The following is a 24,370-nucleotide window of genomic DNA, read 5'->3' on the forward strand; positions in this document are numbered from 1 at the left end:
CAAGTCAAAGAACTGTAAAAGGTTAAAGCTAGAAGATAAAGTTATTGATTATCTATCTAATCTAAGTTTATTTTATAGATGTGGAAAGTGAGGTCCCGAAACTATTAGTAACTAACAGTTTTTGAGCATTTACTCTGTGCAAATATCACTTTCAGTGTTTTCCATGCAACATCTGAATTTATCTTTACAATAACACTATTAAGTTCACATTATGATTAGCCCCATTTTGTAGATAAGGAAACAAAGGGGATTTGTGACTTACTCGAGGGCCTGAAGCATAGAAATCAACAAGGATTTGGGCCCTGGAAAACTAACTCCAGATGCCCCTAAACTTTGCTGGTAAGTTATCTAAGATCATAAAGAGAGTACCTTTCAGATCTAGGACTAGATAAAAGGGTTATTGATTTTCCAAACACTTTTTTCTTTCCTTTCTTTTTTTTTTTTTTTTTTTAACTCTTTCTAGGTTCAATGTAGTTACATAAAACTTCAGCTTGTTGGATATTTGATATGCAAAATTTATTGGTACCTGGCCTGGAAAAGACTGATTCAGTCTAGAACCATGATAACTCTGCAAAATGTGACTCAACTCTCCCAGGAAAGCTGCAGGTCCCTGTCTGGGGTGGTCCAGAAATGTTCACAGCCACCTGAGTACCAAGGACCAAGGGCCTGTGATGACTGGCCAATGGTACAAGTGGCCTATAAATACCATTGTTTGTGGCCAATTGGCTTTAGATATTTGCTTCAGAATGTCATATGTCCCTGCTACCCAGAAGCAAAAATATAGTTGGGCAGAGAATAATTGGACTTAAAATTTAACTCTAAGAATGTATGAATGCTGTGAAAATGGACAAAATACCCCTCAACTGGCACACAGTAGGCACTCAATGACTATTTGTGGAATGAGTAAACAAGGAAAAATTTAATCCATTAATGAGAAGTTATGGTTTATCATCTCATTATTTTATTTTATTTCTTTTTTGGCTAAGTGATTTGACTCTTAGAGTCCAGCCTCTGCAAAAGGGAAATGAAGTGACTCCTGCACTTGATTTTTCTTGTTGAATTTAGTGGAGGCCCTGGAGACAAGGGATCAAGAGAGTCCACCTTGTAGACAAGAGGTTGCCAAAAGCAAACACATGCTATTTTTGGTCCACAAATGTCCTGAAGCATTTTTAATTAATAGCCAATATTTAATAACCAGGAAGTTTATAGGGCATTTTAGATGTCCAGCATCCCTTGGAAAATAGTAAGGTCCGTAACACTGAGCATGCCTTCCTAGAAAAAGCTGTCCCTTTATCACTCTCTTCTCCACTTCACCACATCACCTGTTCTGTTATTGTTGCTTCAGTAGGTACTTGAGTTTGAAACACCTGTAAATTAGAGAATGGCTCTCGAACTTCAGAGACCATTAGAATCATCTGGGGGCTAGGACTAGGGTGAGGGGAGGAGGTGCCAAAAACCTCAGAAATTGAGATAATTAATATTTCAATGTAACATTTAAATTTTTTTAATTAATTTAAAATAAAAAAAGTTAAAATTTTAAATAAAGGCAGGGTATGACCCTATGCTTGTATGACCCTGCCTCCCACTCCTTACCCTAATCCAGGCCCTGGTTGGAGGGCTTGTTAAATCAAGGAGAATGGTTAAATCCGAGCTTCCAATTTAATGGGTCAGAGTGGGGCTGAGAATCTGCATTTCTCATGGGTTCCCAGGTGGTACTGATGCTGTTGGTCCAGGGACCATACTTTTAGAAACACGTGTGTGAAAGGTATGGTCTCCTTACTGTCTTTCTTCCAGCCCATCAATTGTGAAGCACAGCTCTGTACATGTTGCCTATTACCATCATCCATAGCCTTTACACAGTGCACAGCAACACCTCAAATGTACATGGAGAAAAAGAGACGGAAAAATTACCCCTTAATTCTACCCATTCTACCCCAAGATGTAGTGGACAGAGAGAAAGGAATACATTGCAATTATAAACATTTTTCACACTCGGATCTAAGATGCAAGAGCATCTTAGCCCCACAATCTCTCCACTACGTGGAAACTCAGACTATCCTGTCCTACTTCAGGCAAAGCTAATGTTTCCTCTGAGGAACAGTGTTATCCCTGACATACAATGCGGATTATTTTGTTACAGGTAATTTAATACTTTGCTTACATTCTGCAGAAATTGAAGCCAATGTTGGCATTCAATGCTTTCATTGGCTACAATATCTGTGAAATTCCTTTCAAGATGGATGGAAGCTGTAAACCTGTATGATCATGACTGAATATAACTAGATCGTGGCTCAGGGTTGAAAAGCAGTAGTTTTTTTGTTGTTTGTTTTTTAATTAATTTTGTAATGTTTCTCACCGTCTCTTATTACAAGTTTATCAAAGTCACATGTCTGGTGAGATTCAATGTCCAGGGAAAGGATGTTGAATTCTACAGTTGAATCAGGAGCCTGGATAATCCACGTACAGTCAGCCCAATTACTGTAGCTTCCAGGCCAGCCTGGAGAGAAAAGAAAGACTGGCGTATCTCCTGTCCTCACGAGCCCACCACAAGCACCTGTAGAATGAAAAGCAACACCTTTGAAATGCCTCTGCTGTAAAAGAAATCAGACATTTTGTATTTTAAACTGATAGCCCTATGTTGAAGTGAAACAAGTGGTTAAAATAACTTTCTCAAAGACACCAAGGAATGTTTTATTAAACCCACTGACTCAGACAACAGTAATTTCCATAACTTTTTTTGTGCAAGAAAAAGACATTGCCGTCTAGTTTTTCACCATGATTTTGCCACATAACGCATTTCTTATTGAGTGCCTATTATTCGCTAAGCATGAAGTAAATCCATCACCCCTGCCTACTTGAGTTATTGCAGAATGACATCGTTCACAGTTCCTGTGAAAGTTAACCTTCATCTTTTTAGCACAGCTACTTGTCATGTATTTATATCTAAGTAATTTTGAATAAAATTTCAATTTGGTAAGCTGAAACATTATAAAGGACACATTTGCTTATTATCACTACAGCTTTTCTTAACTTCAGTTATGGTTTTATTTTGTTTCTTATAACAGCTTTATTGAGATATAATTCATAAAGTGTACCCTTTTAGAGTGTACGATCCTGTGGCTTTTAATAATTTCACAATGTTGTGTAACCGTCACCGCTATTTAATTCTAGAACATTTTTATCACTCCAAAAATAACCTGTATCCAATGAGCAGTCACTCCTCATTCTCCCCACAACCTCCCTACCACCTCTGGCAACCAGGAATCTACGTTCTGTCTCTATGGGTTTGCCTATTCTGGACATTGTATACAAATGGATTCATACAACGTGTGATCTTTTGTGACGGCTTCTTCCAGTAACAATGTTTTTGGGTTCACCCATGTTGTTATGTAACAGTATTTCAGCCCTTTTAAGGGTGAATAATATTCCATTTTGTGGGTGCATCAAATTCATTTTTTCCGTTTATCAGTTGACGAACATTTGAGTTGTTCATCTTTTTGGCTATTAATAATATGAACATTCATATGTTTGTGTGGACATATGTTCTCTTGAGTATATAATTAGGAGTAGGATTTCTAGGTCCTATGGTAACTCTGTGTTTAACCTTTTGAGAAACTGCCAGACTGTTTTCCAAAGAAGCTGTACCACTTTACACGTTCCCACCAGCAGTGTATGAGGGCTGAAATTTCTCCACATCCATGCCAACACTTGTTATTGCAGTCTTTTTCATTACACCCATCCTAGTGGGTGTGAAGTGATGTTGAGAATCTTTTCATGTACTAATTGATCATTTACATACCTTCCTTTAAGAAACGTTTATTCACATCCTTTGACCATTTTTAAACTGGATTATCTGACTTTCTATTGTTGAGTTATAAGAATTCTGTAGATGTTCTGGATACAAATCCCTTTCAGATATATGATTTACAAACATATTCTCCTATTTTGTGAGTCATCTTTTCATTTTCCTTATGGTGTCCTTTGAAGAACAAAAGTTTTTAATTTTGATGAAGTCCGATTTAGTTTTTCTTTTGTTTATTATTTTTCGTTACTTCTATGTTTTCTTGTAAGGGTTTTATTCTAAAATTAAAGTTTATAAACCATTTTGAGTTAATTCTTGTGTGTGGTATGTGGAAAGGATCCAACTTTATTTATTTTTGTGGGGGTATCCAGTTCGGCCTAGCACCATTTGTTGAAAAGGCTATTTTTTCCCCATTCAGTTATCTTGGCACCATTGTCAAAAATCAATTGATCATAAATGTAAGTGTCTATTTCTAGACTTTAAATTCAATTCTATTGATCTATCTACCTTATGATAGTACCACACTCTCTTGATTACTGTAGCTTTGTTGTTTTGAAATAAGAAGTGTGAATCCTATTTTTTTTTTTTTTCCAGAAACTTTTGGGCTATTCTGGCTTCCTTGCAACTATGTATAAATTTTAGGGTCAGCAAGCTGGAATTTTGAGAGATTGTGTTATATTTGTAGATCAACTGAGAAATACTGCCATCTTAACAATATTAAGTCTTCCAATTCATGAAGATACCTTTCAATTTATTTAGGTGTCCATTAATCTCTTTCCATATTTTATAGCTCGATGTGCACTAGAGAAAAATGTGTATTCTGCTGGTGTTGGCTGGAGTGTTCTAAAAATGTCTTTTAGGAGTAGCTGGTTTACAGTGTGAGTTCTATTTTCTTATTGACTGATAGTGTTCTATTTTCTGGTTGGTCTGCTGCCTAGTCGTTCTATCTATTATTGAAAGTGGGGTCTTGAAGTCTCTTAACTATTATTTTTTAATTAGCTGTTTCTCCCTTCAATTCTGTTAGTTTTTGCTTCATAAATTTTGAAGTTTAAGTTCAGTGATTCATTCTTTTACTCACTCATAAATGCTATTGAGCCCCTCAATTTTCATTTCAATTATTACACCTTTTAATTCAAGAATTTCTAATTGTTTTTAAAAAATATAATTTATATCACTTTATTGGTATTCTCCACTTGATGAGAGAGCATATCCATACTTTCCTTTAATTCTTCAAACATGGTTTCCTTTAGTTCTTTGAATATATTTGTAACATTTAACTTAAAGTCTTTGCCTTGTAAGTTCAACATCTAAGCTTCCCCCAGGACCATTTCTATTGTTTTTTTTTTCCCCTGTGTATGAGCCATATTTTTCTGTTGGGGGGTGGGGAGCAGCAAGTTTGCATTTTATAATTTTTTGTTAAAAACTGGACATTTTAAATAATACAATGTAACACATCTGGCCCCCACTTGTCTGTCAGTTTGTCGTACTGTGGGGGCTTGTGTGTTGCTGTGATGCTGGAAGCTATGCCACTGGTATTCAGATACCAGCAGGGTCACCCATGGAGGACAGGTTTCAGCTGAGCTTCCAGACTAAGACAGACTAGGAAGAAGGACCCGGCAGTCTACTTCTGAAAAGCATTAGCCAGTGAAAACCTTATGAATAGCAGTGGAGCATTGTCTGATATAGGGCTGGAAGATGAGCCCCCCAGGTTGGAAGGCACTCAAAAGATGACTGGGGAAGAGCTGCCTCCTCAAAGTAGAGTCGACCTTAATGACGTGGATGGAGTAAAGCTTTTGGTACCTTCTTTGCTGATGTGGCACGACTCAAAATGAGAAGAAACAGCTGCAAACATCCATTAATAATTAGAACCTGAAATCTACAAAGTATGAATCCAGGAAAATTGGAAATCGTCAAAAATGAAATGGAACACATAAACATTGATATCCTAGGCATTAGTGAGCTGACATAGATTGGTATTGGCCATTCTGAATCGGACAATCATATAGTCTACTATGCTAGGAATGACAACTCAAAGAGGAATGGCGTTGCATTCGTTGTGAAAAAGAACGTTTCAAGATCTATCCTGAAGTACAACGCTGTCAGTGATAGGATAATATCTATACGCCTACAAGGAAGACCAGTTAATACGACTATTATTCAAATTTATGCACCAACCACTAGGGCCAAAGATGAAGAAGTAGAAGATTTTTATCAGCTGCTGCAGTCTGACATTGACCAAACATGCAATCAAGATGCATTGATAATTACTGGTGATTGTGATGCAGAAATTGAAAACAAAGAAGAAGGATCAGTAGTTGGAAAATATGGCCTTAGTGATAGAAACAATGCTGGAGATCGAATGGTAGAATTTTGCAAGACCAATGACTTCTTCATTGCAAATACCTTCTTTCACCAACATAAATGGCAACTATACACATGGACCTCGCCAGATGGAGCACACAGAAATCAAATTGACTACATCTGTGGAAAGAGACAATGGAAAAGCTCAATATCATCAGTCAGAACAAGGCCAGAGGCCTACTGTGGAACAGACCATCAATTGCTCATATGCAAGTTCAAGGTGAAACTGAAGACAATCAGAGCAAGTCCAGGAGAGCCAAAATATGACCTTAAGTATATCCCACCTAAATTTAGAGACCATCTGAAGAACAGATTTGATGCATTGAACATTAGTGACCCAAGACCAGATGAGTTGTGGAATGACATCAAGAACATCATCCATGAAGAAAGCAAGAGGTCACTGAAAAGACAGGAAAGAAAGAAAAGACCAAGATGGATGTCAGAGGAGACTCTGAAACTTGCTCTTGAGTGTCGAGCAGCTAAAGCAAAAGGAAGAACTGATGAAGTAAAACAACTGAACAAAAGATTTCAAAGGGCAGCTCGAGAAGACAAAATAAAGTATTATAATGACATGTGCAAAGAGTTGGAGATGGAAAACCAAAAGGGAAGAACACACTTGGCGTTTCTCAAGCTGAAAGAACTGAAGAAAAAATTCAAGCCTGGAGTTGCAATAGCGAAGGATTCCATGGGGAAAATATTAAACGATGCAGGAATCATGAAAAGAAGAGGGAAGGAATACACAGAGTCATTATACCAAAAAGAATTAGTTGATATTCAACCATTTCAAGAGGTGGCACATGGTCAGGAACCGAAGGTACTGAAGGAGGAAGTCCAAGCTGCTCTGAAGGCACTGGCGAAAAACAAGGCTCCAGGAATTCATGGAATATCAGTTGAGATGTTTCAACAAACAGATGCAGCGCTGGAGGTGCTCACTCGTCTATGTCAAGAAATATGGAAGACAGCTTCCTGGCCAACTGACTGGAAGAGATCCATATTTATGCCTATTCCCAAGAAAGGTGATCCAACTGAATGTGGAAATTATAGAACAATATCATTAATATCACACGCAAGGAAAATTTTGCTAAAGATCATTCAAAAATGGCTGCAGCAGTGTATCAACAGGGAACTGCCAAAAATTCAGGCTGGTTTCAGAAGAGGACGTGGAACCAGGGATATCATTGCTGATGTCAGATGGATCCTGGCTGAAGGCAGAGAAAACCAGAAGGATGTTTACATGTGTTTTATTGACTATGCAAAGGCAGTCAACTGTGTAGATCATAACAAACTATGGATAACACTGTGAAGAATGGGAATTCCAGAACACTTCATTGTGCTCATGAGGAACCTTTACATAGATCAAGAGGCAGTTGTTCAGACAGAACAAAGGAATACTGATTGGTTTAAAGTCAGGAAAGGTGTGTGTCAGGGTTGTGTTCTTTCACCATACCTATTTAATCTGTATGCTGAATAAATAATACGAGAAGCTGGACTATATGAAGAAGAACGGGGCATCAGGATTGGAGGAAGACTCATTAACAACCTGCGTTATGCAGATGACACAACCTCGCTTCCTGAAAGTGAAGAGGACCTGAAGCACTTACTAATGAAGATCAAAGACCACAGCCTTCAGTATGGATTACAGCTCAACATAAAGAAAAAAAAAAATCCTCACAAGTGGACCAGTGAGCAACATCATGATAAATGGAGAAAAGACTGAATTGTCAAGGATTTCATTTGACTTGGATCCACAATCAACAGCCACGGAAGCAGCAGTCGAGAAATCAAAAGACACATTGCATTGGGCAAATCTGCTGCAAAGGACCTCTTCAAAGTGTTGAAGAGCAAAGATGTCACCCTGAAGACTAAGGGGTGCCTGACCCAAGCCATGCTATTTTCAATCACATCATATGCATTTGAAAGCTGGACAATGAATAAGGAAGACCGAGGAAGAGTTGACGCCTTTGAATTGTGGTGTTGGCGAAGAATACTGAATATACCATGGACTGCCAAAAGAACGAACAAATCTGTCTTGGAAGAAGTGCAGCCAGAATGCTCCTGAGAGGCAAGGATGGCAAAACTGTGTCTTACATACTTTGGACATGTTGTCAGGAGGGATGAGTCCCTGGAGAAGGACATCATGCTTGGCAGAGTACAGGGTCAGTGGAAAAGAGGAAGACCCTCAACGAGGTGGATTGACGCAGTGGCTGCAACAATGAGCTGAAGCATAACAACAATTGTAAGGATGGCGCAGGACCGGCCAGTGTTTTGTTCTGTTGGGCTATGAGTCAGAACCGACTCGATGGCACCTAATAACAACAACAACAACAAACCTGGAAATCAAATCCCCGCCCCTGCAGGGTTTGTTGTTTTGCTATTATTGCTGTTTGTTTGTTCAGTGGCTCTTGGCACTAATTCTGTAAAGACTGTATTCTTTGTTGTGTGACTAAGTGAAGTCTCTGCTCAGCATAGTAGTAACTAATGACTAAGCAGAAATCTCCTTAAATGCCTGGAATCTCCTAGCCTTTGCTCAGGGGCTATGTGTGTGTGTATAGGTGTGTATGTGTTGGGGTATGCCTTCAATGCTCCATCATTAGCCTTTACCTTTTGATTGCACAGAGCCTCGAGATCAGCCAGAGGTAAGAGATTAGGGCCTTTTCTGGTTTTTCTTGGGTGTGTGCACAACCCTGCACATGTCTGTGGCCTTCTAGAGTTCCAGAAATATGTCAGAGCTTTTAAAGGGCCCCTGTGGTCATCTTGGAAACCCTGGTGACGTAACGGTTAAGAGCTATAGTTGCTAACCAAAAAGTCAGCAGTTGGAATCTACCAGGCGCTCTGTGGAAACCCTATGGGGAAGTTCTACTCTGTCCTATAGGGTCACTACGAGTTGGAACTGACTCAACTGCAATGAGATTTTTTTTTTAATGGTCATGTCATTCCCCAGTTTTTCCTTTTGAGTTTTTTGGTCAGCCTCTTGTAAGCTCCAGCTGGTATTTCCTCACATAACTGTGATGTTAAACAATTGCACTGATTTTTTTCTGAGAAATATCCTAGGGATAGGGTGGTTTGCACAATGCAAGCTCTGGTCAAATTAAATAAAGACAAGCCCAGAGAATGGAGCTCTTCCAGGATGCTGCCAGACAGGTTAAATAATGACAATTTCTTGGGGATGGGACATTACAGGGAGTTCTAAATCAGTTCCTTTCTCTACAGTGGCTGCCAGACTGCTAGTTTTCACAGCTCCCGCAGTTGCATTGCTTTTGCAACACTACTGTGGAGCTGGAGAGAGGGAGTATGGAAATAATGCAAGTTAAAATACCCTAAGACTCATTACTGTTACTGAGATTCAGCCATTTTTACTGGAAAAAAACAAAAACAAAACACTCTTCATATTGTTGCAAGCCTTTGGTCAATTTCCAGAGTTCTCAAAAAGTTGAAGTTGAAAATTTTTCCCAGTATGCTCTCTCTTTTTTTTTTTTTTTTAAGACAGATGGATTGTCAGAGGTATTTCTCTGTGATTCCTGAAGTTTACGACTCTTTGGATCTTATTAGGGCCACCAGGGAGTGAATATAAAATTTTATGGGACTCTGTCCTAATCCTTACATCACATCAGTACATAGGCAGAAGTATGAAAAGACATCTAAAGGCAGTTTTCATCTGGAAGTTCTGAATGTTATCCAGTGTTATCACATGTAAAGGTTTTCCTCTGTACGAACTATTTCATACTGTGAATTTATAACAGTTTTCACACTAACTGGTTATAGATCATTAGTGCTGTTTGTCAAGTATTCCAGTTCTTCCCATTTCCAAAGGCATGGTAGAATGGCACTTCCTGATACTCTTGTGGTTGCGTGAAGCCATCTGACCAGTTTTGGTCAATGAATTATAAGTGAAAGGATATGTGTCATTTTTAGGCTGCATGCTTTTAGGCTGAGATATACCAGGACTCTTTTTCCTCCTTTTTTTTTTTTTTTTTTTTTTTATGGTCATGGGCAATGTTCTAGATTGTGGTAACTCCAACAGTCTGGGTCATGGAATGATGGTGATCACAGGGTGCCAAATCATTTGACCTATGGGTGGATAGAAAGAGCCCTTTTTATTTTTTTTCCAGTCACTGAGACTTTGGAGTTGTGATCTTATTCACTTGTCTACTTAAATCACACAATTATAGAATATACTTCTTAGAAGGGAATTTGTTATTGTTTTGAGTAGTAAATTATATTTGTTGACATAATGTTTTGCATAAGTTAGTAATTCCTTCTCTAAGATTTGTGGATATAAAAAAAGTGTAACTCAGCTTTATAAGAGCACTGGATATATCTACCAAAATTTAAATGTTGTCTCTATATTTGGCAATCTTGCTGATGGTTCCTTGCTCTTAGATAAATAGATTATTATTTTAAGGAAGAGATTCATATTCAATGTCATGGAAGCACCTTATAGAGGAAGTGAAAATAGCATCTTAGAGTACAGACTAAAGACCATTACATAAAAATACCATGAGCCCTTCATCAGTGATCTCTGCTGATACAAATTACAAGATGTTAAAGCAAATAGACTCCAATATTTTAACGTCTGTTTAGTCCTGGGAGCCGTGGTAGCACAGTGGTTAAGAGCTACAGCTGCTAACCAAAGGTCCCCAGTTTGAATCCACAATGGTTGGCAGCTTGAATCCACCAGCCACTCCTTGGAAGCCCTATGGGGCAGTTCTACTCTGTCCTATAGAGCCACTATGAGTTGGAATTGAATCAACAGCAATGGGTTTGGTTTAGCCCTAGAATAAGCCCAAGTTTAATGAGATCCTATGATCATGCCCCAATCAAATACTTCAATGACTGAAATACCCTCTGAGAAATGCTGCCAATTTTTCTCTAAATAAACTATAAAATCATAGAAAGCATTCAAAGTTGTTAAAAATATTTTTCAAGAAAAAGACACAAAGTCTCTCAAAACACTATTAACTCAATATTACTTTTACTGATAAAATTAAGGATGTCTTAAAATAGTAAAATAAAATTGTAAAAACAAGTCATTTTTACCGTAAAACATGAAGGTTTACGATCAGCTAATGAGGGAGTGAGACATTTCTGAAGGTACATTTAAAATAAAATATACACAAAAAATATGGTTACCTCTGTCTATTAGTTGATCTTTAGCTGTTATGTGTGTGTGTGCATCCTTGCGTGTGCACATGTATACATGGCATTTGCAAAGCAAATTTTCAGAAATTTTTCATGTGCTCTCTAGAAATTTCAAGTAAAATATACTGTCAATATCAACGCCCTAATTAACATTAAAAATAATATGCAAAATCTGCATACTTCCTAGGTACAAATGTGTAATTTTTATAAAACTTAGTGTTTATGAAGTATTCTTTTAGAACACTTAAACATATGTGGTAGGGCTTTGGGCCAGTACTTATTCTTTTTACACATTTGTGTATTTGGTCCTGTCGTGGTAGGACTATGAAATTTTGGTCCACACATATCAGTCCTGAAAGAGAATGCCGTTTATTACCAAACACACCTGTAGCAATGGTAGGTAAAGGTCCAACAGGAGCACCCACTGCAAACCACTCCAGAAGAAATCCTTTCCCTGAGATTGAAGAATCAGAAGAAAACTGAAACGTCAGAGAATTTCTAGAGGAGCTAAAAGATGCAGACTGGGTACCACAGTAAGTGCCAATTTGGCGAGAATGAATGCCAAGCCCATCAAAAACCTGCATGTAAAACACAGACAATAGAGCACTGTATTGAGGCAAGTATCTTTTTAAAAAGAAAACTAAAAGAATGCCTTACATTATTATAATTTTATCATAATTGAAAAGAAAAAATGATAAAAGTGGAAATATCTTGTTGCAGTTTAAAATTGCAAAGTGCCATTACATATAAAATATGATTGCAAAGAGTTTAATGTGTTTCCAAAATGTTTATATCTTTGTTACAGAATTACATGAATAAACATGCTGTCTGGGATAAAATCTATTCGATGATTTACAGTAAGTTTGTGGTGAAAGAGCAGGAACCAGGTTAGCTGAGCAGCACAGTACTCCAGGAATGTATCTTGGAGGCCTCAAAGGGAGGAATGGAGAAGAAAGGAAAACAAAAACATGAAAGAGGAGAGGCTGAATGAGAGAAAATTGGCAGGCACCCTAAAGGAGTTCATGTGTCCACAGAAGTGCGGAAACAGGATTAGGACAACAAAGAATCAACTTGCAGGAATTGGCACATTCCAAGCACTCAATAAATCTTTTTCATAGGCTTAATATATTAAATTACCTATCTGTAGTTTGCAGACATATTTTGTGATACTTTCCAAATACATAGCATGGTGCACATTTCTTTTTATGTACATGTGGGTGGATATTTTCTAACCGTATTTCCTGACCTTCCTCCACCTCCTTCTGGACAATTTGACACAGGTTTATTGAAAGAATTATTATAAAATTCTCTAATAAATCTGCTACATAAGCCCAATTTTACATATTATGTAATAAACATTTCTACATATATTGAGCATCTCTCAGGCACTGGTTCAATGCAAGGCACTGTGAACACAAAGAGAAATAACATAGAATGCTGGCCTTCAAGGATCTGAAGTTCTTTCTAGAATTTCTATAGTAGCCAATTGTCTGGATGGCTATGATGACCATGATTTTTATATTTATATACACGTAATTCTAAAATTATTTCAAAACTTGAATGCTCTAACATAAAAATAAACAGGATAATAGATAAGATTGAATAAATACTTAAAGGAGCCCTAGTGGTGTAATGGTTAAGCACTTAACCACCAACCAAAGGTTGGCAGTTCAAACCCACCAGCCGCTCTGCTGCAGAAAGATGTGGCAATCTGCTTCTGGAAAGATTTACAGCATTGGAAACCTTATGGGCCATTTATACTCTGTCCTATAGGGTTGCTATGAGTCAGAATTGACTTGACAGCAATGGGTTTGTGGTTTTAAGATTTATATTCATGCTTAGACAAAGCCCAACAGATAAAGTACAATAATGCTAAAAAATCTTAAAAAATAAGATAAAGGATAATAAATATAATATCAGAATTAGATTTGTTTATGCAAGCTAGAATGAGTAATCAAGATTTAGACCAAACCATTCCATATGATTTGTGAATACCTGAATAGACATTAACTCGGATTTATTTTTGACAACAGTAATTCACCAAAATTTACAAATATTGATTGCATATGGAAACTCACCCTTAATTTGTCATAATAGCAGTTATATGTTGCTTCAATGTTCATCTCTAAGATTCTACCATGGATAACTTGAGAAGCGTTCACATTTACTATCCACTGGTAATTGGAATTATGGGGGTAATTTCCAGGCCATAAGGGAGAGGCGATTTTCCCATGTGTTCCCACAATATTGTCATTGCCAAATACTAGGAGAGAAAACAGAGTAGTAGATCAGACCTACTTAGAACAGCTCTTTAATCCAATGAAAGAAACAAAAGGCAAGGGACGCTGAAAAGGGTGGACTTTTAATTGAACACTAAAAGAAATACTGCTTCCCTTTTGGCTTCTGTGTTACCTGGAGTAGGGTGATTTTCTGAGTGGAATTCTATATCCTCAGATGGTTGCATGGTGTAAACAGGCAACGCCCTCCCAAGTAAAACAGGTTCCAAAATCCCAGGGGACACGGGGACATGAGAAGGGGAGGGTTAGCCGCCCTATTCCCTGACTTTGATTTCCCTAGTTTACCTTGTTTTACAAGTGAAGTGTTTTTATAAATTCTGTAAGATAAGAAAAACTGACAGTTTAGCACCACCTATAGAATAACTAATTATAGAAAAGTTGAATAAGAAATAAAAATATTTAGCATTTTATTCTATTAGAAGAATACCTTATTATTAAGATATAAAAAAAAAAGATATGTGAGCCTGTAAATCAATTCAAGAATTATATTAAATGTCTTTAATTTGAAGAATAAAGTATTTAAATCTGAGATCAAATGGGACAAATTTGATATAAAAACACTGAAACCTAAATTACAATACACTAGAAGACTCTATAACAAAACATCATTAAAAAAATATTAATTCAACATGAGGTAGAAGCTAGAGCTTAAAAAGAATGTTAGAACCATAGTGAAAGTTCCCCCTTGTTCTTAATAAGCCATTCATATATAAATTAATTTTTATGATGTATTTTATAATAAAGTAATTCTACACAGACAAGACATATAGGAGAAACATTTAAAGAATAGCTCAGGCTTTTTTTTTTTTTTTTTTTTTAGTGCATTGCTGAAAAATGTTATTTCCCATTTGCCGGACACAACCTGGAGGCTATCACTAAAAGAGAACTAACTTACTGTTAACAAATGTGGCCTGGAAGCCTGTGTCACTGCCCGAGCCATCTGAGACAAATCTGACCCACAGAATATGCCCAACAATGGACGAATAATTGAGGGGGAGGACGTGGCCACAGTATCTTCCCACCAAATGACCCGTGGCGTTTCCTTCCCGGATCTCCACAAAATCTCTGCTACAGTCCTGAGAGTCTTCCAACTGGAAAGTTCTGTGATGAAAAAAAAAAAAAAAGCTTAGAGGAATTAAGTTTATAGAATAAATTTTGAAATTATCCTGAATCACTGGCAGGTAGTTAACCTGTTCACTTTTTAAACAACCGTAACATTGATCACAACTATCCTTTAGCTATCTCAAAAAATTTCTTTCACTCAAAATTCCTAGTCAAGAGATACAAAGACAATATGCTGCTTTTAGGATTTTCCTTTCTAATGGGAAAAATTGGGCAAGAATATACAGAACATTGTAAGGCAAAATAGCGTTAAGTGCCACTAGAACTAAGAATTGGTATAAAAATTCAGAAGCAGGATATCACATCTAATAGTGGGACTCAGTGATAGCTTGATGGAGAGATTTCTTGATATAGAAACGTAAACATTAGATGGATTTAAGGAAAAGAGATGGTGGGCTGAGATTTCATGCTAGCAAAGGCACATACACAGAAAAATATACTTAGAAACTGATGAGAGGTTGTGTTTCCTTAGAATATTGTGTACATCTAAGAAACCATTAACAGTTGTAACTGGAGCAGTATGATGGGCTAATTTTATGGGATCAAATGGGACAAAATGGGCCTTATATGCCATGCAAAGTCATGTGTAGTTAATTCCGTTGTTAGGTACCATCGAGTCAGTTCCAACTCGTAGTGATTCTATGTACAATAGAATGAAACACTGCCCAGTCCTGTGCCATCCTCACAATAGTTGCTATGTTTGAGCCCATTCTTGCAGTCACTGTGTTAGTCCACCTTGTTGAGGGTCTTCTTCTTTTTCACTAATCCTCTACTTTACCAAGAATGTTGTTCTTTTCCGGGGACTGGTCCCTCCTGATAACATGTCCAAAGTACATGAGACAAACTCTTGCTATCCTCACTTCTAAGGAGCATTCTGGCTGTACTTCTTCCAAGACAGTTTTGTTCATTCTTTTGGCAGTCTATGGCATAGTCAATATTCTTTGCCAACGCCATAATTCAAATGCATCAAATCTTCTTCAGTTTTCCTTATTCATTGTCTAGCTTTCCCATACATATGAGGCAATTGAAAACACCATGGTTTGGGTCAAGTGTACCTTAGTCCTCAAAATGACATCTTTGCCTTTTAATGCTTTAAAGAGGTCTTTTTGCAGCAGATTTTCCCAATGCAATATGTTGTTTGATTTCTTGCCTGCTGCTTCCATGGGCGTAGATTGTGGATCCAAGTAACATGAAATCCTTGACAACTTCAATATTTTCTGTTTATCATGATGTTATTTATTGGTCCAGCTTTAGGGATTTTTGTTTTCTTTTTGTTGAGGTATAATCCATACTGAAAGCTGTACAGTCTTTGATCTTCATCAATAAGCGCTTCAAGTCCTCTTTACTTTCAGCAAGCAAAGTTGTATCATCTGCATTTTGTAGGATCCACACAGTCAAATGCCTTTGCATAGTCAGTGAAATATAGGTAAACATCTTTCTGGTATTCTCTGCTATCAACCAAGATTCATCTGACATCAGCAATGATATCCCTCGTTCCAAGCCCTCTTCTGAATCCAGCTTGAATTTCTGGCAGTTCTCTATCAATGTACTGAATTATCTGAATTATCTTCAGCAAAATTTTACTTGTGTGTGTTATTAATGATATTGCTTGATAATTTCCACATGGTGTTAGATCACCTTTCTTTGGAATGGAAAGGTAGAAAAATGATAGTATTTGTAATAATACAGGCTAGTGTTCAAATCCCCTTTCTTGCCACTTTCAAGCTATAATAATGTGGCCTATTCACCTTGTCTTATATTCTGCAACTATGACATGATAGACAATAATATTTATCTCATAGGATTATCATATAAAGGGTCTGAAATGTGTAGGTACTAAATAAATGCTTTAAAAACTTGGCTTTTGAAGAAACTGGGAGCTAATCAAGATAGTGTGCTATAGGTATAAGGATAAATAGATCAATAGAATAGGACCCAACATATGTACGGTCAAGTGATTTTTCATCCAAGGTGCCAAAACAATTCAATGGGGGAAAAAAACTCATTTTAACAAATGGTGCTATAATAACTGGATATCCAAATGGAGGTGGTGAGAAAGAACCTCATCCCCTACCTCACTCCATACACAGAAATTAATTCAATTTCATAGACCTAAACACAAAAGCCAGTACTATAAATCTCCTAGACAAAGACATCAAAGAATATCTTTGCAACCTTGGGGTAATCAAGTATTTCTTAGGAACAATGCATTAGATAAAAGATAAACAAGATAAAAAATTAGTAAGTCAATATTTGAGACAGCTCATTCATTTAGTAAACCTTTATTGAGTACCTTAATGTGCCTATCTCTTTTTGAAGTACGGAGGATACATCAGTGAACAAAAGAGGAAAAAAGTTGTCCTTGTAGAGAACGGAAAAGTTGTTGGATAAAATAGAAATATACAAAAATCAATAGGATTTCTATATTATCAAGCAAACAAAAATTCAAAAACCATAATTTAGCCAGTATTAATCAACAACTCTTTGTTGACTCTCTACAATGTTTTCAGACACTGTTATAGGGATTAGGGCTAGGACATAATGAAAATAGACAATGTCCCTCCCTTCAGAGAGTTTATATTCTATAATGAGAAATAGATAATAAAATAAATAGAGATACAGTGTCAGGTGATGAAAAGGGAAGACAGAAGAAGAATGGATGCATGCAAATTGTGATATTGGCAAAGAATATTGAACATACTTTCGATTGCCAGAAGAACAAATGAATCATTCTTAGAAGAAATACAACCATAATGCTCTTTAGGATGGACATGTCAGCAGGAAAGACCAATCACTAGAAAAGAATGTTATATTTGGTAAAGTAGAGGATCAGCGAAAACAAGGGAAACCCTCAGTGAGATGGGTTGACACAACAACCACAACAATGGACTCAAATATACCAGTGATCACGCAGATGGAGCAGGACTGGGCACCATTCTATTCTGTTACGCATAAGGTTGCCAGAGTCAGACTTGACTCAATGGCAACTAACAACAGTGGCAAGTACTAAGAAGAAAAATGAAATAGGATAAAGGGGTATTATTTTAGATAGGGCGGTCAGGATACAGCTGAGGGTTCCAGCTGAGTCTTATTACCTGCTGTATCCTCAACAAAAGGCTCCATGATGGCACACATGGTTACATGCTTGAGTGCTAACCAAAAGGTTGGCAGTATGAACGCACACACAGTGGCTCCAGAGGAGAAACACCTGGCAACTGCTTCTGTAAAAATTACAGCCAAGAAAATCCTATGGGGCAGTTCTACTCTGTCACATGGGGTCACTATGAGTCGGAATCAACTCAATGGCACCTAACCACAACAGCATCAACAATGAATGGACTCAACAGCAACTGATTTTTAATATCTTCTACAATGTGAAATATTCTAAACTTACTTTCCTCTGCCTCTCAGAAAGCAGAAAGGGAAAAGGGGAGATATTTTTTCCTCAGCAGATGAATTAACTTAAAACATCTTTAAAACCTTTCTACCCAAAGTGTGGTCCTGAACTGGCAGCCTCAGCACTTCCTGGGAGCTTGTTTGAAATGCAGAGTCAGGCCTCCATCACCCAACTCAATGAGATTGTGAAATGCAGCAAGATCCCAGGTCATCAACATGTACATTAAAATTTGAGAACCAATGGTCTAGAAGATTACTAAGCACAGGCCTTCTCTGTTCTAAGTACCATGCTGGAATAATCCAGTGTTAAATGGCAAAGAAGACATTCCATTAGAAATGGTGATACGACGATACATATAAGCATCAAATAAAGCTTTTTTTTTTAGCTTTATTGTTTATGGAAAGTCTTTGTTTTAGACTGGCACATTTTATACACAAATCTGCCATCTTTCCAAATACTTTGACTAAGATCCGTTAGCTAAAATATGATGTGGAACAAAAATAGTACTATTGCTGTTTCTCATTATCTCATTTTGATTCTTGAACCAAGACCAACCATTTTCTAAAGGCATTGTGCAAGCATAAAATACATTTTCTGGTAATTCTTTTAAATATCTATTTTACAAAAAAACTCCTTTTTAGTTTTTGTCCCCCCTACCCTTGCCCCCACTGGGCTCCAACTTTGTTACAGATTCAATCGTAACTTCTCCATTTTTTCTCCCTATTCAATTTCACCACACTGCCCACAATCCAAACCTCATGTTTTAGAACTTGATGTGATTCATATGCTTCTCCTACACTTCTCACACAGCCCAGGAAAATGTTTCCACACACCCATCTGGATTCAGTTTAGACCAAGGCAGAAATAGCTTATAGGCCTTGCTATAAAGACCTTCTCACTATCATCTACATAAAGAGAAACATTTTTATGAAATTATTTTTTAAAACTAAAACTCAAGTAACACAAAGTAATCAAAATTCTTATGGATGAGAGAGGAAATAGCTGAATCATTAAGACTTCTCTGTAAAGTAATTGAAAACCCTATAGAGTATAGTTCTATGCTGACACATATGGGGCCACCATGAGTCAGAATTGACTCAACAGCAATAGGTTTTTTATTTTTTAATTTTTATTGTACTTTAAGTGAAAGTTTACAAATCAAGTTAGCCTCTCATAAAAATTTATATACACTTTGTTATATACTCCTAGTTGCTCTCCCTCTAATGAGACAGCACATTCCTTCCCTCTACTCTCTATTTTCGTATCCATTCAGCCCCTCTGCCCTCTCCTCTCCTTTCCAGAAGTAGCTGCCCACATAGTCTCATGTGTCTACTTGATCCAAGAAGCTCACTCTTCACCAGTATCATTTTCTATCCCATAGTCCAGCCCAATCCCTGTCTGCAGAGTTGTCTTTGGGAATGGTTCCTGTCTTGAGCTAACAGAAGGTTTGTGGGCCATGACCTCTGGGGTCCTTCTAGTCTCAGTCAGACCATTAAGTCTGGTCTTTTTATAAGAATTTGGGGTCTGCATCCCACTGCTCTCCTGCTGCCTCAGGGGTTCTCTGTTGTGTTCCCTAACAGGGCAGTCATCAGTTGTAGCTGGGCACCATCTAGTTCTTCTGGTCTCAAGCTGATGTAGTCTCTGGTTTATGCAGCCCTTTCTGTCTCTTGGGCTCATAATTACCTTTCTTTGGTGTTCTTCATTCTCCTTTGCTCCAGGTGGGTTGAAACCAATTGTTGCATCTTAAATGGCTGCTTGCTAGTATTTAAGACCCCAGACACCACCCTCCAAAATGGGATGCAGAATGTTTTCTTAATAGATTTTATTATGCCAATTGACTTAGATGTCCCCTGAAACCATGGTCCCCAAACCCCCACCCCTGCTATGCTGGCCTTTGAAACATTCAGTTTATTCAGAAAACTTCTTTGCTTTTGGTTTAGTCCAGTTGTGCTGACCTCTCCTGTATTGTGTGTTGTCTTTCCCTTCACCTAAAATTGTTCTTATCTGCTATCTAGTGAAAACCCCTCTCCTTCCCTCCCTCCCCACTCTTGTAAACCATCAAAGAATATTTTCTTCTCTGTTTAAACTATTTTTTGAGTTCTTATAACAGTGGTCTCATACAGTATATGTCCTTTTGCAACTGACTAGTCTCACTCAGCATAATGCCTTCCAGATTCCTCCATGTTATGAAATGTTTCATGGATTCATCATTGTTCTTTATCGATGCATGGTATTCCATTGTGTGAATATACCATAATTTATTTATCCATTCATCTGTTGATGGGCACCTTGGTTGCTTCCATCTTTTTGCTATTGTAAACAGTGCTGCAATGAACATGGGTGTGCATATACCTGTTTTTGTAAAGGCTCTTATTTCTTTAAGGTATATCCCAAGGAGTGGGATTGCTGAGATTGCTGGATCATATAGTAGTTCTATTTCTAGCTTTTTAAGGAAGTACCAAATCGATTTCCAAAGTGGTTCTACCATTTTACATTCCCACCAGCAGTGTATAAGTGTTCCAGTCTCTCCACAACCTCTCCAACATTTATTATTTTGTGTTTTTTGGGTTAATGCCAGCCTTGTTGGAGTGAAATGGAATCTCACTGTAGTTTTGATTTGCATTTCTCTAATGGCTAATGATCGTGAGCATTTCCTCATGTATCTGTTAGCTACTTGAATGTCTTCTTTAGTGAAGTGCCTGTTCATATCCTTTGCCCATTTTTTAACTGGGTTATTTGTCTTTTTGTGGTTGAGTTTTTGCAGTATCATGTAGATTTTAGAGATCAGGTGCTGATCAGAAATGTCATAGCTAAAAACTTTTTCCCAGTCTGTAGGTAATCTTTTTACTCCTTTGTTGAAGCCTTTGGATGAGCATAGATGTCTGATTTTTAGAACTTCCCAGTTATCTAGTTTCTCTTCTGGTGTTTGTGAATTGTTAGTAATGTTTTGTATACTGTTTATGCCATGTATTAGGGCTCCTAGCATTGTCCCTGTTTTTTCTTCCATGATCTTTATCATTTTAGATTTTATATTTGGGTCTTTGATCCATTTTGAGTTCATTTTTGTGCATGGTGTGATGTATGGGTCTTGCTTCATCTTTTTGCAGATGGATATCCAGTTATGCCAGAACCATTTGTTAAACAGACTGTCTTTTCCCCATTTAACTGACTTTGGGCCTTTGTCAAATATCAGCTGCTCATATGTGGTTGGATTTATGTCTGGATTCTCAATTCTGTTCCATTGGTCTATGTATCTGTTGTTGTACCAGTACCAGGCTGTTTTGACTACTGTGGCAGTATCATAGGTTCTAAAATCAGGTAGAGTGAGGCCTCCCACTTTGTTCTTCTTTTTTGGTAATGCTTTACTTATCTGGGGCCTCTTTCCCACTCATAAGAAGTTGGTGATTTGTTTCTCCATCTCATTAAAAACTGTTGGAATTTGGATCAGAACTGCATTTTATCTACAGATCGCTTTTGGTAGAATAGACATTTTTACAATGTTAAGTCTTCCTATCCATGAGCAAGGTATGTTTTTCTACTTATGTAGGTCTCTTTTGGTTTCTTGCAGTAGTGTCTTGTAGTTTTCTTTGTATAGGTCTTTTATATCTCTAGTTAGATTTATTCCTTTTGGGGGCTACTGTAAATGGTATTGATTTGGTGATTTCCTCTTTGATGCTCTTTTTTTTTAAATTAGATTTAGTGTCCATTAGACAATAAAGTGGATAAAACTTGCTTTTTGTGCTCGTTATATCCTGCATTCTAAAAGGATAGCTCAGTGTCCATTTGTATTTAGCTATAAACTGCCACAAAGTATACCCAAAAAATGACAAAGCGTGAGAGAGTTAACTTCATTGAACATGTACTCTAGTCTTGTGCTGTACATTTTATATTTGATATCTTCTTTAATCATAACAGTGATAATTATTTTGTTTGTTATTATTATCTCTTCTTTAGAGATGAGATAAAACTCTTTTTTTGTTTGTTTTTAATAAATATCTTATTAGAGCTGATTTGTTAACAATTCATCAAGATCAAGGATCTTGTCTATCCTGAACATTCCTCTTACCTAGCCCAGTTCCTGGTACCCAGTTAAGGTCAAAGTGGACAACAGTTTGAATCTTGCAGAGTCCAAGAGGAAAAAGACTAAAAAAAAGGAGCCATGCTACTTGTCAATTATGAGGAGCAGTGAGCAATACAGAAAATTTTGTATTTTATCATAAAGACAATGATCACAGTTTATTCATCCTTATACATAATGTATCCAGTATTGGAATGGAGTCCCTGGGTGGCACAGTTAAAATACTCGGCTGCACATCAAAAGGTTGGTGGTTCAAGACCATCCAGAGGACCTGGTTGTCTACTTCCAAAAAATCAGCCACTGAAAACCCAATGAAACACAGTTTTACAGTGACACACTTAAAGTCTCCATGAGACAGAATCAACTTGATGGCAATCGGTATGATATGGTACTGTGTGCTTAGCACATAGGAGAGACTCAATAAATATATGTTGAAAAAGGGATAACTATATATCAGGTAAAAAATAAGTATATTGACTTTTATTCCCATACAGAACTTTGTGTTTTTAGTAAGCACAAAAGCAAAGAAACAAAACCCTTCCCAAGTGACAGCTAAAACTTGCATTACCCTTCTAGTGGAAGGTGTCTTTAATACAATACCACTTGCACCCTAAATTGACAATGTCTGATGGACTGAAAGAAAGCAACTTGAGATGTTTGAAACTAGTCCAGAAACATGACTTTTTTCTCATTTTTTAAATCAGCTCTTGATGCACTGAAGAACATGTCTAAGAGGACAAAACCCAGAAAACCAAACTGTTGCCATTGAGTCAATTTCAACACTTAGAGACCCTGTAGGACAGACTAGAACTGCCCCATAGGGTTTTCCAGGACCAGTTGGTGGATTTAAACTGCCAGCCTTTTGGTTAGCAGCCCAGCTTTTAACCTCTGCGCCACCAGGGCTCCCTAAGACAAGGAGCAAGAGTTTTTTTTAATAAACTGCTCAGTATCATCGGTTATCCTCAAACCAATTCTCTGTTCTCAACAAGTTAGTTATTTATAACCCCTTTTCAAGTAGATATAGAGAGCCCAACCACAGCCTAATATGTAAGTTAGTATTGTAAATAACTTTTAATTAAAGATGATAATTTAATACCAAGTTCTTATCACTCAATATTTGCTAAGCATCTCTTACTCGTGTGGCATGGCATAGATTCCTCTGCACTGATTGATTAAAAAGTCCCATTTCACTTACTATATGCTGTATACTATCTACTTAGGGAAAATACCACTATTGCTGATTGATTTAGTCTAAGACCACTTAGAATGTGGAAGAGCCCTATTGCTAATTCCATATCCATGGTCAACATTCAGAAGTCTTACAGATGAATGAGGAGCATGACAGTGGTTTTACCAGTCAACCACTAAGCTCCAAAATCATTCCTCTGGTTCTAGTAGAAGGAAAGGTGGACTGGCAGTGGAGATATTGTGGGGAGTATATGGATGAAGAAGTCCTAATTGATACTGGGATCTCTCTGCTGGAAGAAAGAAGTCTGTGATTCTCTACTAGAACCCAAATGCTCTAAATTCCAAGAAAAGACAAAAGCTACTTCTCTTTGAACACAAACGTTCCACAAGTAAATTCACCAAGAGCTTAGAATGTACTCCTGCTAACAACAAGCAGGACTCTAGAACTACTATCCAGAGAATTTTAATGCTATTTATAAGCCAAACTATGACTAAAACAGGAAATTTGAAAAACAGACTTCCCCACGTTCCCACTGTATTCTCTTTAACAGTTCCTTGGACACATATGCCATTAGCTGTCCATCCCATTAGTAACAGTGCTTCCTTCCTGCAGATCCATTGACTCTGAAACAATACACCATAAAAGAAAAAAGATTTACATGAAAGACAGCTGGAGCTGGTTGCCAGGGGAACTGACTATGTTCCAGACACATTCCACATTAGAAGGATAAACTTCTGGGTAGCCAGGGCTGTTGAAAGTGCCTTCAGCCATGTGGAAGGTCCCACCACAAGCTAGAAGAAAAGGAAAATACAATAAGCAGCAGAGCCAAGACTGACTACAAGACACCATAAGATAAAGTAGAAAGAATGCTAGATTAACTATTATCAGCATCAAAGGATATCCTATTCCCACATTACATCAGAAAATTAATAATCCATGCTTTATGTGATAAGCAGCAGTTCTCAGCGACTGATCAGAAGGGATC

At 37.4% G+C, this 24,370-nt stretch overlaps 1 protein-coding gene across 1 annotated transcript in view; it reads right to left on the minus strand.

Moving 5' to 3' along the window:
- Window positions 1–24,370, minus strand: part of CUBN (cubilin) — a gene marked incomplete at its 5' end in the record, with an annotated part of 354,010 nt that overhangs the window by 109,284 nt on the left and 220,356 nt on the right. The window contains 5 exons of the mRNA XM_003410564.3: window positions 2,357–2,554; window positions 11,688–11,880; window positions 13,381–13,565; window positions 14,495–14,700; window positions 24,044–24,176. Of these exons, the coding sequence (XP_003410612.3) occupies window positions 2,357–2,554; window positions 11,688–11,880; window positions 13,381–13,565; window positions 14,495–14,700; window positions 24,044–24,176 (915 nt within the window). The remainder of the gene's footprint in view (window positions 1–2,356; window positions 2,555–11,687; window positions 11,881–13,380; window positions 13,566–14,494; window positions 14,701–24,043; window positions 24,177–24,370) is intronic.

This window comes from Loxodonta africana, chromosome 4 (assembly GCF_030014295.1).
Source record: "Loxodonta africana isolate mLoxAfr1 chromosome 4, mLoxAfr1.hap2, whole genome shotgun sequence".
In the NCBI taxonomy this organism is placed as follows: Eukaryota; Metazoa; Chordata; class Mammalia; order Proboscidea; family Elephantidae; genus Loxodonta; species Loxodonta africana.